Genomic DNA, 16,658 nt, shown 5'->3' with positions numbered 1-16,658 from the left:
TATAGCACTGGCTAGACCAGATGGAATCAGAGCGCTTTACATGAGGGATGATAGTGTTGCAATTTACATCAGATAAAAGTTACATAAGTATCAAGAAAAGCATTTAAAGAACATAGGGGACAAGGTGAATGGAGCAAGTAAGGTAAGAGGATAGGGTAAAGGGGCAGGAGGAAGATAGGACATAGAGACTAGGGGAAAATGTGCCCAAGGTCCGGCTGGGTAGGTGACGGCAGGGAGGGGGAGTCCACAACCCATCTCCTCTTTCGCTATATGGTAGCTCCACAGGGCATTAGCCAAATCGCTAGTTCGCCACAGTCTGGGGTACGTTCCGCAGGTTCCAAGTCCTGATGTGTAGGCAAGTTAGGGGATAGGTTCAAGGTCTGGTCAATGTCCAATTGTTGTCCCAGGGAAGTAAAACAACGTGTAGGGGTCCACTATGGAAGCCATCTTGGGGTCAGGCAGGGGACTGTACGGTACACTGGTGGCCATCCTAAGGTCAGGCATCTAAAGTCAATATCCAGGACAGCGGCCGCCAGAAAATAACAAATCCAGCGTGCACACACCATCACGTGCACAGACATGCACAATCAAACACCAAGTTTTTGAGCCAATTAACAAGAACCCGATTAATTTTGTTGTTGCTTGTATGGCCAGTGTGTGGATCAAAGTTCAATCATAGGTATCTCTCACTTTCTCCTGGATGAACGTTTTCAATATGTTCTCTCTCATACTGCCATGGTTTACAGTTAATCAGGATTTTATCTTTATGGTGACTGATATAGAATCCATGTGCCTATTTCATATTAAGTTGTAATCCTGTTGTTTTACTGAACTTTTCAATGATTTTCAGATTTGTACTCATTCCTTCCCTGGTGCTGACGAGTACTGCGATGTCATCGGCAAATGCGAGAGCGGGGATTTGCTCAATAAGACCATCTGATCCGAATGTGAAGCCCTTGCCATTTTTCTGAAGATCACAGAGCAGAGGATTTATGGCAATGTTAAATAAAAGTGGGGATAAAGAGTCACCTTGTTTAACCCCAGATTTCATTGTTATTTTAGGGGTTGCTTCGTTGTTCTTTTCCTTGAAAAATTTATAAGTCTTTTATTATGTCTCTGATGTATGATGGAACTCTGTGCCGTGCGAGACACTGTATAATGTAACCATTGCTGGCAGAGTCGAAGGCTTTTGGGATATCTATGAACACTACTGCTAAAGAGTGACTGTTTTTTCATGCCGCTTATGATATTTTGCAGAAGAGTCAGATTCTCGAGACAACCTCTCAATTTCAGGAAGCCTTGTCTCGTATTCAATTCAACAAAAATTAGTCTTTTAGTTAATATTTTTGTGAATAACTTCATGAATACAGTACCAAGGTAAGTGGACGCCAATTACTGATTTTTTTTTAAGTTCACTAAATCGGTACATTCTTGGGTATAAATATTGATTGGTTGTTAGACTTGGCATCTTTGGCGTGGTTTCCCACTATCTTTTTGCCTCTACCTCCTGTATTTTTGATGCTGTGCTGGATTTCGTTTTTGCTGGTTTAGATGCTTTGGACACTCTGCCACTGCTGATCAGTGTCAGAGTGGAAGTGCTCCCTGTGTAAATTGTTATTATGATTGGATATACATGATTGGCATATTTGTATTACCATGAAGTCCCTAGTAAAGTGCACTGGGTGTGCCAGGGCTGGTGATGACAAATGCTACTAGTGGGCCTGCAGCACTGATTGTGCCACCCACATGAGTAGCCCTAAAATGGTGTCTCAGGCCTGCCACCGCGGTACCTGTGTGCAGTCTGTGAACTGCCATGTCCGCCTGGTCAGTGTCCCCACTGACCAGGCCTAACCCTTCCCTTTTTGTGCACATTGGTCACCACTACGGAAGGCCCAGGGTACCCCCCCTGGGCAGGGTGCAGTGTATGTGAAAGGTAGAGCATGTACGTGTGCAGGTGACATGCTCTGGTAGTGAATTAGAGCCATTTTCGTTTTTCACTGCTGCAAGGCTATCTTGCTTCATAGGCTATCATGGGGGATGCTGGCTACAGTGGCTACCAGCATATCTTTCCATAGGAGCGAGATAGGACATAAAAGTCTGGTATCCCTGAACTGAAATTTAATAACATCTTTTAGAAAAGGTGGTTTTTAACTCCTGTGTTTGAGAACAGCACTTTCAGAAAGTTGCTGTTCTCTTGTCTGACCTTTCTATGTGCCTTGGCCTGTTTGTGGATTGACTGTCTGGTTTGAGAGTGACAGGGGCTGGGGATTCCCCAGGAGGCTGGCTGAGTCAGTCCTAGGCTGAATGACTGCATTTGCAACTTGAGTGGTGGGAGGAGATAGCACCTGGGCCTGAATAGGGCTGTGCCTGCCTTCCACAATGCTGGCTCCACCTCCTGCTGGGCGGCCGACGACCCTGCCCCTCACTCTGAAAGGAAAGGAGAAGCCAGAAAAACAAAGTGCTCAAGGAACACCCAGAACTGGTTCAGACCGGGCTCAGAGCCCTCCTGCACAAAGGGAACAAATACTTTTAGGGGTATAAGTACAGGACCCCTGACAACAGAACATTAGATCATCCTGGAATCAAGAAGGAACCTCTGCCAAGGAGAAAGCTGAATCTGAAGAAGGAAGACTGTCCTGCTGTTGCTCTGCTGGACTGACCTGCTGTTGCTTTGCTGCCAAGGAGAGGGGAAGGACTTTGCTGTTGTGCTGTGTCCCCCGTCTTGAAGGAATCTCCAAGGGCCTGAGAAGATCTGGCTCCCTGTTTTTGAAGTCCCAGGAACAAAAGGACTTCACCCCCAGCTTCCCTGAGCTCTGCTGAGAGCTCTGTCCTTCCTGGAGAGCTTGGCCCATGTGTGGTGCCTCTGGAAGTTGTACCTGTGGAGGGGAGCTGGAAATCACACTTTTAAAGACTTTGCTACAGAAAATCTATCGCAAACCCGGCCGAGCGTGAAAATTCCCGCCGCTACGAAGATAGAGATCGTCGCAGCGCCTGCCGCGCTGCCCAAAGACGCCGCATTGTTCGCTAGCGGGAAGTTTTTCGCCGCTGCGAACATCGTCGCAGAGCCTTCTGCTGCTTGGTGAAACCATCGCACCATGTCGATGCGAGAATCGTCGCAGAGCCATCGCAACGAGGAGCTGCGAGAGAAGGATCGCCGCTGGACCGCGCACCGTCGCCCCGGAGATACTCGCAACACCCGAGAATCGTCGCATCGTGCCTTTGCGGGAGAAAACTTCCTACAGAACCTACGCACCGGAATCCATACAAGTGGCCTTCCTCCCCATACAGACCGAATTCGTCGCATCACGCTCGCTGCTGCAGCGGGGCTGTCGCTAACGCCTCCCCAGGGTCTCAGGAGCAACGCATCGCTTGTTTTTCACCGCAACAGCTTATGAGCTTGGAACTTTTTATCGCTAACAAAGGTACTGTGGCTAAAACGTGATGCAACTTTGGATTAAGTTATTGCTAACATTAAGAACTCTTTTGCAACCATATTCTTGAACTGTGTATGTTGGATTTTTGTCGTTTTGGTCTTGTGTAGTTTAGATTAAAAACCTTTATTTTTCTAAACTGTTGTGGAGTCAGTTTGTGGTGTTTTCACTGTGTTACTGTGAGTATTGGTACAAATACTTTACACATTGCCTTTGGATAGCCCCGACTGCTCGTGCCAAGCTACCTAGAGGGTGAGCAGGGGTTATCTTAGAGGGTTTCCTCCTTACCCTGACTAGAAACAAGGGTCCCTATTTGGACAGGGATACCTACCCCAGCCAACTTGAGACCCCCAGTTCTAACACTGGTTCTTTTTGATACTTTCTAGTACTCTTCTCATCGATAACCAAGACGATAACATTCTGGGCAGCAGTCTTGGTTGCCTGCTGTGCACTTTATACAAGTCATTCAGACCAATCTTATCAGGCCCCACTGCTTTCTTTAAATCGGAGTCCTCAAAGGCATTATTTATTTTGAGCAGTGTCATTTCTTTACATAAATTTCTAACTTCCCATTCATCCGGTATCCGATCAAGCGGCATGAATTTAGGGTTTTTCTTGTTTTTTTTCAATTATGCTTTTGTAGTTTTGAAAACTTTCATCAGCACTGATTTGACAAGTGGCAGATTTTGCCCCATCAGTGATAATTCTGACAATTTTCTTTTTTGTCTTTTTTAAACATTGCCTGGTATTCTTTATAGCTGCCCTTTGCTTTTGCATAATTTTTCTTGTGTGTCCGATTAAGCCTTCCGTTTTTCTTGTTTTTTTTGTTATCTTGCTTTCAAGGCATTGAGGCATTCTGGTGCTCATCTTGAGCAGAGTTCATAGGCTCATTATCTAGTTCCTTTGCTGGTTCACTTGCTGGTACAGGATTTATATCAGTGGGGTTTTCTGAGATATAAGTCACTATCTCACCCATCAGATCCATAGCAGCATCGTGTTGCTCTACGTTTTGGGTGTACTTCTCGATTTCTCTGACTATCTTCCAACTCAAAGGTCTTGATTTTTTGCACATGTTTGCGATTGATAAAGTCTCTGCGCTTTTCTGTTGTTACTTCCACAGTAACCTCCGGTTCATCGCAAGTAATTTTCAGAAACATTTGATGCTTGCAGTACATCTTTTGCCGATTTTTTGCTATAATCTCTTTTATCTCTTTTTTTAAATTTGTTGCCTGATTTTATTGTCAAAATGTGGAACAATTAGCGCATTCATATTTCTCTTGTTTTCATACACTTTTTCCAATTAGGCTAATAGGATATTTCTTCCTGTGACCATCATTTTGACAGTTTGCTGCTGGCTAGAGCTGCTAATTTAGCCTCATTTTGCGCTCTTGGGATGCGCATGCCGAGCATGTTGTGAAACACCAATCTTTGTTCCAAATCGGAGGTCACAGAAGCTGCACAGGAATGGCAGCTCTCCTTTTTGAGGTCTTCCTTTACATTTGGCATAATAGCATGCAATGCTGTTAAGAGAGTCATTGTTACTTCCGCCGTGACAGCGCTTCATTGAATTTCTTCGCTTTGACATTCAGGGCACTTGGCAGAAATCCCATCGCGTCAACAACCACCTCGGGCCTTCGCGATGCTTTGTTTTAATTAAATAGTTAGATTCCCCTGGTCCGCACCAGTTCTAAGTCAGCTGCTAGCTGTCGGCCGAGGCAGAAAGCCAGCCCCACGCCCCATGGGTGGGGGCACAGGGAGAGGAGTCCGCTGCAGCTAGGGCGATCCACAGGACGGGCCCGGCTCGCATCCAGAGTTGCCTCCGCCCGGAGGGAGGGGCCTCGTCCAGCCGCGGCGCGCACCCAGCCCTGCTTCGCCTACCAGCCAGACCACCCCAGCCCTTGGAGCAATCCTTATCCCAGAGTTACGGATCTGACCTGCCCACTTCCATTACCTACATTGTTCCAACATGCCGGAGGCTGTTCACCTTGGAGACCTGCTGCGGATATGGGTACGGCCCGGCGCGAGATTTACACCATCTCCCCAGGATTTTCAAGGGGCGACCTGGAAGGTGTGCCCGGGGGAGGGCGCGGAGGCGGTCGAATCTCCCTCTGCCCTGCGGACACGGTGAAGCTGCTGCCAGAGGGGCTTTAACAACCTCCGCCGGAGACGGGGGCCGCCCCCTTTCCCTTGCGTGTCAGTCGGGTCCTCCCTGGTGATAGAGGCCCGCCGAAGGCCTGGTCCTCACCCAAGTGCCCCATGCAGCCACAGACCCCTTCGCCGGCCGGGGCACGCCAGGCCTGGGCCGGGCCCTGTGTCTACGGTGTGTGCTTGCAGGAGGCATCCGAGGGCTTTGGGCTGGTGCAGTCAGTCGCTCAGGCCGCACCGCCGTTAATGATCCTTCCACAGGTGCCCCATACTGAAACCTTGTTACGACTTTTACTTCCTCTAGATAGTAAAGTTTGATTGTCTTCTCGGTGCTCCACCAGGGCAGTTGCCGACCCCAGCAGGGCCGATCCGAAGACCTCACTAAACCATCCAATCGGTAGTAGCAACGGGCGGTGTGTACAAAGGGCAGGGACTTAATCAACGTGAGCTTATGACCCGCACTTACTGGGAATTCCTCGTTCATGGGAAATAATTGCCATCTCCAATCTCTCTCACAAACTGGGTTCAGCGCGTTACGCACCTGTTGGCAAAGGGTAGACACACGCTGATCAGTTCAGTGTAGCGCGTGTGCAGTCCGGGACATCTAAGGGCATCACAGACCTGTTATTGCTCGATCTCTTGTGGCTGAATGTCACTAATCCCTCTAAGTAGTTGGATGCCGACCGCTGGGGGGTCGCGTAACTAGTTAGCATGGTGAGTCTCGTTCGTTATCGGAATTAACCAGACAAATCACTCAACCAACTAAGAACGGCCATGCACCATCACCCAGAGAATCGAGAAAGAGCGAGCCATCTGTCAATCCTTTCCGTGTCTGGGCGAGGTTTCCAGTGTTGAGTCAAATTAAGCCGCAGACTCCACTGCTGGTGGTGCCCTTCCATCAATTCCTTTAAGTTTCAGCTTTGCAACCATACTCCCCCTTGAACCCAAAGACTTTGGTTTCCCGGAAGCTGCTCGGCGGGTCATGGGAATAACGCCGCCGGATTGCTACTCGGCATTGTTTATGGTCGGGACTATGATGGTATCGGATAGTCTTCGAACCTCCGACTTTCGTTCTTGATTAATGAAAACATGCTTGGCAAATGCTTTTGCTTTGGTTCGTCTTGCCCCGGTCCATGAATTTCACCTCTAGCGGCACAATACAAATGCCCCTGGCCGTCTCTCTTAATCATGGCCCCAGTTGCGAAAACCATCAAAATAGAACCGGAGTCCTATTCCATTATTCCTAACTGAAGAATTCAGGCGACAGCCCTGCTTTGAACACACTTTTTTTTTCAAAGTAAATGCTTCGGACCCCCAGGACATTCAGTCAAAAGCATCAAGGGGGCAGGGGCTGGGACAGGCGGTAGCTCACCTCATGGCGGACCGCAAGCTCAATCCCAAGATTGAACTACGAGCTTTTCAACTGCAGTAACTTTAATAAACGCTATTGGAGCTGGAATTACCGCAGCTGTTGGCACCAGACTTGCCCTCCAATGGATCCTTGTTAAAGGATTTAAAAGTGTATGAGTGGGTAATTTGCGCGCCTGCTGCCTTCCTTGGATGTGGTAGTAGTTTCTCATGCTCCCTCTCCGGAATCGAACCCTGATTCCCTGTTACCCGTGGTCACCATGGTAGGCACAGAAAGTACCATCGAAAGTTGATAGGGCAGACATCCGAATGTATTGTTGCCGTCACGGGGACGTGCGATCGGCCCGAGGTTATCTAGAGTCACCAAAGCGGCCGTGGCAAGCACGGATTGGTCTTGGACTGATAAATGCAGACATCCCGGGAGGTCAACGCTAGTCAGCATGTATTAGCTCTAGAATTACCACAGTTATCCAAGTAACAGATGGAGCAATCAAAGGGACTATAACTGATTTAATGAGCCATTTGCAGTTTATCTGTACCGGCCGTGTGTACTTACACATGCATGGCTTAATCTTTAAGACCAGCATATGCTTCTGGTAGGATCAACCAGGTAGCCGCACCTGCTGATGGGGTGGGGCCGCGTACCCATCTCCCCGACCGGCAACCTTCGCGCATCCCTCCCTCTCGGGAGCCTGCCAGGGGAATGAGCCCCCCCCCCCCCCTGTCTGGACAGGAGGGGTGTGGAGAGGTGCGGTCGCATGGGCTCCAGCGGGCCCAACAGTCTCACCCGGGAGGGAGAGGCGGGCGGAGGCACTGCCTGAGCGAGACATAGGTGTGGCGTAGCCTGGCGGCGGCGACACCCCTCGGAACGGTCGTTCTGGGTTGCTGTGGAAATGTGCTGGGGCGGAGAGGAGTACTGGCTTGGCACACGGGGCCTACGGACCTGCTGGGCAGCAGCATCCAAGGGCCTGGCGCCACCCGGCCCTTTCCGCTTAGGTCAGACCAGACCACTGGGGGGCATGAGCTGCCGGGGCCGCTCGGACTTCGCTCTGCTGGGTAGGGTGAAGGGCCTTCCGCCAGGCGGCAGGCCCTTGAATCGGACAGTCCATGCGGGGTGGAAACTCTTTGCTTGAAACAACAGCCAAGGCTGGACAAGCAGTCCATCCCTAAACAGACAGAGTGCCCAATCGATCGGAGTACAGCCGGGGCTGCCCCTGGCAGGCTGCCCTGCGCGAGGGATGCCGGCTTTGCGTCCTTGCCTGCTCCCATGGCGAGCAGGCTCGGAGGAAAGAACCATCAGGAAGGGGCTGAGAGGCAAGTGCATACCCGGGCCCCAGGGGGCCCCGGTGGGCAGGCCTGCGTTCTGCCTTTCCCTGTTTCGGAATCGCCGGGCCTCACAGAGGTCTGAATGACCCTCACCCTAGTAATCCGGAGGAAAATTACCCGCATTTCTTGTAATCCGTGCACCCAAGGTGACAGAGGGGACCCAAGGCGCGAAAGTATACGACCGCCTGGAGCCCTCGCTCAGATCGGGAAGGCAAATGAGCCCTCATCGGGACTTCTAGGGAAGCCGGGCCATCTGGTTGTCCCATAGGAAAGCATTGAGTGCGACCAGATGGCCGAGGGGATAGGTGTGACTAGATGGCTGAGGGGATAGGTGCGACCAGATTGCCGGGCTCGGAAGGGCTCTGGTCGCTCTGTGCACCAACGAAAGAGTGAGCGGGCACCGCGGCATGGGGGACCAGAGGCCCAGGGCCCCAGCTGGGCCCCAGCCATGGCGTCTGTGAGGGGGACCCGACAGGCCCTCCGACCCTGGGCCCTTGGACACGTTGACAAGAATGGGAGGAATTCAGGGGACCGACGGACCCCCGTCCTGGGCCCTATGTGGAGCACCAGGCCGGGGGGCGGGGCCCAGGGCCGAAGCACCCAACCCGGGCCCGACGGAGCCCCTGGACCCAGTCGGGGCTCCCAGGACCAGAGGCGCAGGGAACCCTCCCTGGGCCCACTGGACACCAGCCCGGGCATCCTGCCACACAGCAGGACCGAGGACTGTGCCCAGGGTGGGGCGGCCACCCTCCCCGGGGCCCCTGAGGGCCCCAGGTAGTTCCTGAACCAAGCCAAGCAAGGGGAGGCTCCCCGGGCACAACGGAACCCCGTCCCGTGCCTTTGGCAGAGCGGCAGACTGGAGAATGGGGCCCAGGGCTGGAGCACCCGACCCGGGGCCCAGGGCCGGAGCACCCGACCCGGGGCCCAGGGCCGGAGCACCCGACCCGGGGCCCAGGGCCAGGCACCCAAACCAGGGCCCGGCGGGGCCCCTGCACCCAGCCGGGGCTCCCAGATCCAGAGGCGCAGGGGTAGTCTCCCCAGGCCCGGCGGACACCATCCCGGGCACCCTGCCACGCAGCAGGACCAAGGACAGTGCCCCGGGTTGGGGAGGCTGCCCTCCCCCGGGCCCTGGCTGGAGCTCCTGAACAGAGTCAAGCATGGGGAGGCTACCCGGGCACAACGGAACCGCGTGCCGGGCCTTTGGCAGAGCGGCAGGTCGGGGGACAGCGGGGCCCTTGACCAAGCAGAGGCTCCCAGAGGCGCAGGGGAAGCCTCCCCGGGCCTGCCAGACACCATCCCGGGCACCCTGCCGCGCAGCAGGGCCAAGGACAGTGCCCGGGGTGGGGCGGCCGCCCTCCACGGTGCCGTCAGGGGCCCTGGCCAGAGCTCCTGAACCCAGCCAAGCAAGTGGAGGCTCCCCGGGCACAATGAAACCCGTACCGGGCCTTTGGCGGAGCAGCAGGACGGGGCCCATGGCCAGGGCACCGACCTGGGGCTCGGTGGGGTCCCTGGACCCAGCCGGGACTCCCAGGCTAGAGGCACAGGGGAAGCTTCCAAGGGACCCCGTCTCGGGCAACCCTGCCATGAAGCAGGAGCGAGCACAGAGCCCGGGGTGGGGAGGCCACCCTTCCTGGGAGCCCCTGAATCCAGCTAAGCAGGGGGAGGCTACCTGTGCCCACAGGACCCAATCTGCTGCAGCATGCCATACGGCAGGCCCAGGGACGGACCCTGGGCTGTGGCAGCGTCCTGGCCCGTCCAGCTGCCTGCTGAGGACCACTTGGACAAGAGGGGTTCCGGAGTACCCTGACCCTAGTAATCCAGAGGAAGGCTACCCCCCTTTCTGGTAACCCATGCGCACCGCGAGACTCAGGGGATACTAGGCACAGACGCGCCCGACCTCCTGGAGCCCTGGCTGGGATCGGGGAGGCAAATGAGCCCTCTTCGGGACTTTCAGAGCAGCCCGGCCATCTGGTCGCCCCATTGGAAGCATTGCATGCGACGAGATGGCCGAGGGGAAAGGTGCGACCAGACAGCTGGGACCGAAAGGACTCCCATCTGCCCGCCCCCTGCGTCTTTGCGGTTGGGTTCCCGCCTGCCCTTGCAGGTGCCCGCTGTCTCCGCTTCCGGGGGGAGGGGCTATGGGACACCGGCTGGGCCTCGGGCATGGGGAGGACTGCCGGAGCTCTCAGGTCCAGACACCTAGGGGTGGACTGCAGAGGACCCATGGAGCCAGTCTACGCATATCCCCTATGGTCAATGGCAAAGAACCACCAGCCCGAGAAGGTGTTCCGTCATACCCTGCCCCATGTAATCCGGAGGAAAGCTACCCCCATTTCTGGTAACCCGTGCGCATCGAGTGGCGGAGAGGAACTTTGGCACGGAGGCACCCGACCTCCTGGAGACCTGGCTGGGATCGGGGAGGCAAATAAGCCCTCGTTGGGACATCCAGGGCAGCCCAGCCATCTGGTTGCCCGATTGGAAAGCATTGCGTGCGACCAGATGCCCGAGGGTAAAGGTGCGACCAGATGTCCGAGACCGAAAGGCTTCCCATCTGCCCGCCCGAGCCTTCGCGGTTGTGCTCCCGCCTGTCCATGCAGATCTCGGGGACTCCACTTCCTTCGATCCCAGCCAGGGCTCCAGGAGGGCGGGACTGTGCCTAGGGTCCCCTGAGTCTCTGTGTGCGCACGGGTTCCCAGAAAGAGGGGTAGCCTTCCTCTGGATTACTAAGGGCAGGGTATGCCGGGACACCCCTACCAGGCTGGCGGTTCCCAGCCAAAGACACCGGCTAGGCCTCAGGCACGGGGTGGACCGCCAGAGCTCTTGGGGCCGGACAGCCCATGAAGAACGGCCCAGGACCCATGGTGCCCATCCCGGGCACTTTGCCACACCGTGGGCCGGAGGAGGGAGCCTGGGAGGTGTTACCCGGGCCCAGTCCATCTGGTCCCCGGCTGGGAACCGCCAGCCCGGGAGGGGTGTCCCGGCATACCCTGCCCTTATTAAGCCAGAGGAAGGCTACCCCTCTTTCTGGGAACCTGTGCGGACACAGAGACTCAGGAGACCCTTGGCACAGCCCGGCGGGCCTCCTGGAGCCCTGGCTGGGATCGTAGAGGCAAATGAGCCCCCATCTGGACTTCCTTTATCTCTGAACGCACGCAATCAGTTAGATTAGGGACTTTTACGGCCCCAAGAACCTCGTCTACTTGTGGGGTCCCTCAGGGATTTTCTCTGTCCCCATTATTGTTTAATTTGTACCTTCGCCCATTATTATATTCCCTAAAAAATCACAAAGTTACGATTTTTAATTACACAGATGATTTGCAACTTGTTTTTTCTTTAAACTCTCTAGATGCTGCGATTGAATTTCAGAACACTATGACCCACATCCAAAGGTGGATGAATCTGAACCACCTCAAACTAAACCTGGGCAAGACAGAACTTATCTTGCCCGGGAAGAGTGAAATCAGTTGGGGCACTCATTTTTGGCCACCTAACATGGGGGTTCCACCCACTAAATCGCCCATGATTAAGAGTTTAGGGGTGACTCTTAGTGAAGATCTGTCACTCAAAGGTTTGATAGGGGTGGTAATATCATCTAGCTTCTTTCAGCTTAGAAAGATAAAGAAAATAGCCCATTTTTTAACTCGCTCTGCCCTGATCCAGGTAACTATTCCCCTAGTACTGTCTCGACTTGACTTCTCGAATAGTCTGTACTTAGGACTCCCAGCAGGTCAGCTAAAGAGACTGCAATTTGTTCAGAATCAGGCAGCCATACTCATTTGTAAGCAACCTAAATGACAGTCCATCAGACCCGGTCTAGAAAAACTACACTGGTTACCAGTGGCTCAAAGGGTTGCATTTAAGGCTGGCTGCATCATTTTTAAAGCCCTGCAGAGTAAGGGTCCCAAATTCATAAGGAATTTGGTACTTAAGTATGCCCCCTCACGTAACCTTCGCTCTGCTCACAAAGACTTGTTAGTTGTCCCTTTGTTTAAGAAGAAACGTCAGGGAGGCAGTTGTTTTAATTTTCTTGCTGCCTCCCTATGGAATTCTCGACCACTGCCTCTAAGACAGTGTGAAGATCTTCTTACTTTTAGACACGCCCTTAAGACGTGGCTTTTTGGACAGGCCTACCCTTAGAGTAGTGTGGAGTGCGCCCTCTAAAGTGCTATGTTGTGTTCCCTAAATTCCGATAGCGCCATTAAGCCCGCGGGCGTACGTGCGCTGAATAAATACATATTAACATAACATAGCATAACATTGCCGGGACGAAAGGACTCCCATCTGCCCTTCCCAGAGCCTTCGTGGTTGGGTTCCCGCCTGCCCTAGCAGGCCTCGGGGCTCCACTTCCTGGGGGCTCGGAGACCCTGGCTGGGCCACAGGCACAGGGAGGCCCGCAGGAGCTCTCTGGTCCGCACGCCCAGGGGAAGGATTGCCCAGGATCAATGGAGCCCGTCCCGGGCACTTTGCCACGCCATCGGCCGGAAGAGGGAGCTCCCAGACGGAGGGGAGGTGTTGTCCGGCCATAACCCATCTGGTACCCGGCAGAGAACTGCCAGCTCGGGAGGGGTGTTCTGGCAAACTCTGGAGCCCTGGCTGGGATCGGGGAGCATCTGGTCACCCCATTGGAAAACATTGCATGCGACCAGATGGCCGAGCGGAGAGGTTCGACCAGATGGCCAGGACCGCGAGGACATCCATCTGCCCGCCCCGAGCCACAGCGCTAGGGCTCCTGCCTGCCCTTGCAGGGCTCCGGGGTTCTGCACCAGGGACCCTTGTCTCAGGTAGATGGACCCTTGGCAGGCCGCAGGACGGGGGCTCCCACACCCCAGGCCCTGACCGAAATCCAGGTCCCCGCTTCTCAATCCAGTCAGGCCGGGGGGATCGGGGAGCCTGCCCGGGCACGAGGGTGCCCCTGTCCCGGGCCCACGGACCCTCCGGACGTGCGCTCGCGATCCAATTTTTTTTCCCATAATTCCGCTTAGTGGCGTTACGCCAATTCCACCCATCCCTATAGAATATGAGGTAGCCAGATGTTGGTTCTTTCACAGTGCACAAGTAAAAAGGCCTGTCTTTTTCACTATCATTGCACGGCCACCCCCACCTCAGAGCTGTGTCACTGAAATGGATCCTCTGTGGTCCTGCAGGACTGTTGAACTCACGGGGCGGAGGATCTATGCAGGGTCATTCATAAAAACATCTACGGCGTGGTCGTGATTTTTCCAGAGCCATGCAGAGGACTTACACATCCCAACGAAGTGACTGATAGCACAGACTTGTTGAAAGGAGGAAGTAAAGATAGTATAATAGGTGACAGAACGTTAAGGTAGAGCACTTTTACTTCTAAAAATAAATCACAAGTTGTGCTGACATAAAATAGATTGCCAAATGCAAGCTGTCGACCAGAGTGAGGGTGTATGGGATCAGCTTTCAATGAGTATGCATATTTCTTTATAGGACAAAGGCCGATCAAAGAGAAATCGGGAATGGACAGAACATCACCTTCCATTCTTAAAAAGTTAAATAAATCCACGGACCAGCTTGTATAGCTATTGGTTCTCTTTTAGCTCAAACAGATAATGTAGTCACACCCCCAAACTGACATGTTTATTGCTCCAGTAAAATTAAGAACTATAGAAACAGTTTCCAAGTGGGGAGGATAAATACAAATTTTCAAAAAGCAATAAAGCATGTATGTAATAAATGTATTTAAAAGTTCATATATAGAAGGTAAAAGGGAAGTGATGCAGTAGGTTATGTCATGTAGTGCAATACAATGCAGGGGAAAGCAAATCAACTCTAGATGATTTCCCAACTTCTCTGCCCGAACGAGATACTGGTTTTCGTCATTCCTAGTGCAGTTTTACGAGAATCTCAAGCAGTGCTGAGAAGTGCAAGAAAAAAATTAAATGAAGTTTAAATAAAATATTTCAGTAGATCCACATGTTTCCTCCCTCTAGTTCCACAGACATTTAACTCTCACCTTCAGTAGCTCCACATCCGGCTGCTGACACTTCCCCTCGATCTCTGTGATCAGCTCCTGGTGGGTGGATTGTTGCTTCTCCAGCTCACTCAGTTTCTCTTGAATGTTCTTCATATTTTCTTTATGTTCGTTTTCGAGTTTGCTCAAAAGTTGTTGCTCTTCCTTGTCCAGAAACTTCTTCAGAAGCTCAAATGAACTACGGATTACCTCCACCTGGTTCTTGAAGTTTCCCTTCATTTAAAATAATAAAATAAAGCACATCATTTCGATATTTGCATGCTACGTGTAATCACACTGTCTGCATCTGACACAAACAGTGGTCTGCTTCAAAAACACACAAAATTATAAACCTAAACATTTCTTTGCAATGCCATAGAGAGTCTGTCAAACAATGTGTGCAACACCCAGCGGCTGCTCTTCCGCAATGGAGGAGGAGCGTTGCCACACTGCTTGGCTCAGGGCCAGCAAATGAAAAAATAAAACTATGTTGGAGCATCGTTTTATTTTTCATTGGCGGCTGTGAGGCAGCGATGTGGGGAGGGGCGGGGCCGAGGCATGGGAGGGGAAAGAGGAGTGCTATGTACGCATTTTTGGCCGGCCATCTTAGGCTGACCAAAACACACGTGCGCACTTCGGTTTCTACGGGCCTGGCTGCTCAACCCCACAGACTACCTGACCTGAGCATCTTTTCAGCCCGCACAGGGGAATCTCTGCACTGCTCTCCTATGAAAACAGTGCAGGGATGGGAGTCTGTCACAGAGGCTGCAGGGAAGAGAAGAGGAATCGCGACGAGACGTGAGAGGCGAGGCAGCCGTCAGCTTCAGGGAAGTTTTTTTTTTTTTTAAGTAAGATTTTATTACTAACCCCCGGCCATTGGTTCATGAGCCTTGCCACTTACTTTTAATCCGTTTCTATGGACTGTAGCATACTATTTTTGGATCCTTATTGTGTGTTTCTCTCATCAGTGTCCTGTTGCCCAGGTACTGTTTTCATCCGCTTTGCTGGAACCAAAGCTACGATAGTAACACACACTCACCAGCATCCCCCACCCCAGCCAGGACAGGCCGAAGAAGGGACCCACTCTTGTGCTGCACCTGACATCTAGAGTGTGTATTTGCATTTGTTCGTTTTTTATTTATCAAGGTCTTATCCTTTCCGAGACTTTGAGGCCTAACAGTTCGTAAAAGGAACCCAAGGGCCAATATAATATCCAAAGTAGAAAAAGATCAAATGTGACTTGGGAAATCTTATTTTTACGTTTACGTTCTGCAGCATAACACGGCCCTCGATGTAATCATTCTGTAATACTTTTACTGCAATGCGAAAAGCTGTTAAGGCATTAGAAACAAAGCAGCCCGCAAGTTGCAAGCAAAACAATCTTGGATTCCAACGCCTCCCTCTCAAAATAACCAATGGGGCTTTCTTTAGACCATTAAATTGTGAATGCAGTTTTACTGCATCAACCAGTGCGTTGTTTTACTTCTTTTGCAGAAAACTGTGTTTCCCGCTCTCCACTTTTTGTTAGTTGACAAGCTGACTGGCAGACATCAATTGCAGTCCATCAACAAAATCACCAGTGGCAGAATTCTAAACATTTCCCAATTACACAACACACTGACATATTGGCCAGGATCAGATGTCACAGGTAAATACCTTTTTAATTCACGCCTGCATACAGATATAGCACACGATTAAGCTTAGTTAAAATAGCTGATGGGTAAAAACGTTGCCAACCTTTTGCTACTGCTTATAAATTTGCTTAAGTCTTGTTTATATAAATAATTATACTAAAACCGGTCAAAAACGCACAGCTAGCAAGGTCAACCACGTCTGAGAAGCATTGCGGCTGTTCATCTTCCACAACAGCCGCTGTGGTCTGTTCCTCTCGCCCATTCCACGCGAGGAGGTAGGAGGCCACATGCAAGGAGGAAAGTCAACGTATGCATTAATTCACAATGTTCTTTTAATTGGTTAGGCAGAATAATTGTCAAGCGTGTTTGGCATCTGCATGGAACCCATACAAGGGCATTATTCCTGGTGTGTATTAATCCCATTCAAGGGCAGCAACGTTGTCGGGCATAACTCACAGGCCAAGAAATAAACCTTCAGGAAGCAACTGAGGACTATATGCAACTGTCAGGTAACGGAGTTACACAGGGACGAGAGAGGAAAACCTGCACAATAACAAAAATAATTACTTTTTTTATAATGTGGTCATCTACCCTTAATAATTGAAGAACAACATCTCTGCGCCGCACTCCAGTGATTAAAAAAATTCACAACTGAAAGCCTCAGTGACTTCAATGATTTGATTTAAACATTTTTTTAATGAACCTTTTATTTCTCATTAATCTTCAAATTTCTCTGCCCTTTTTCCTCGAGTGCAGAGAAGAGCTCTGTTGTGATAT

General features: G+C 51.8%; 1 protein-coding gene, 1 long non-coding RNA gene and 1 pseudogene across 2 annotated transcripts in view; 1 reads left to right on the top strand and 2 right to left on the bottom strand.

The window, feature by feature from the left end:
* Nucleotides 1-1,050, top strand: part of LOC144756210 (uncharacterized) — a 111,535-nt gene extending 110,485 nt beyond the window's left edge. Inside the window, exon 3 of the long non-coding RNA XR_013595100.1 lies at nucleotides 851-1,050. This is a non-coding gene — a long non-coding RNA (uncharacterized LOC144756210). The remainder of the gene's footprint in view (nucleotides 1-850) is intronic.
* The window catches only part of LOC144756209 (E3 ubiquitin-protein ligase TRIM39-like), a 393,646-nt gene that overhangs the window by 277,449 nt on the left and 99,539 nt on the right, over nucleotides 1-16,658 (bottom strand). Inside the window, exon 3 of the mRNA XM_078645823.1 lies at nucleotides 14,251-14,481. Coding sequence (XP_078501949.1) covers nucleotides 14,251-14,481 — 231 coding nt within the window. The remainder of the gene's footprint in view (nucleotides 1-14,250; nucleotides 14,482-16,658) is intronic.
* Nucleotides 5,821-7,557, bottom strand: LOC144757140 (18S ribosomal RNA; annotated as a pseudogene).

Source organism: Lissotriton helveticus, chromosome 5_1, assembly GCF_964261635.1.
Source record: "Lissotriton helveticus chromosome 5_1, aLisHel1.1, whole genome shotgun sequence".
NCBI classification, from domain to species: domain Eukaryota; kingdom Metazoa; phylum Chordata; class Amphibia; order Caudata; family Salamandridae; genus Lissotriton; species Lissotriton helveticus.
This window is presented reverse-complemented; position numbering and strand designations above follow the sequence as displayed.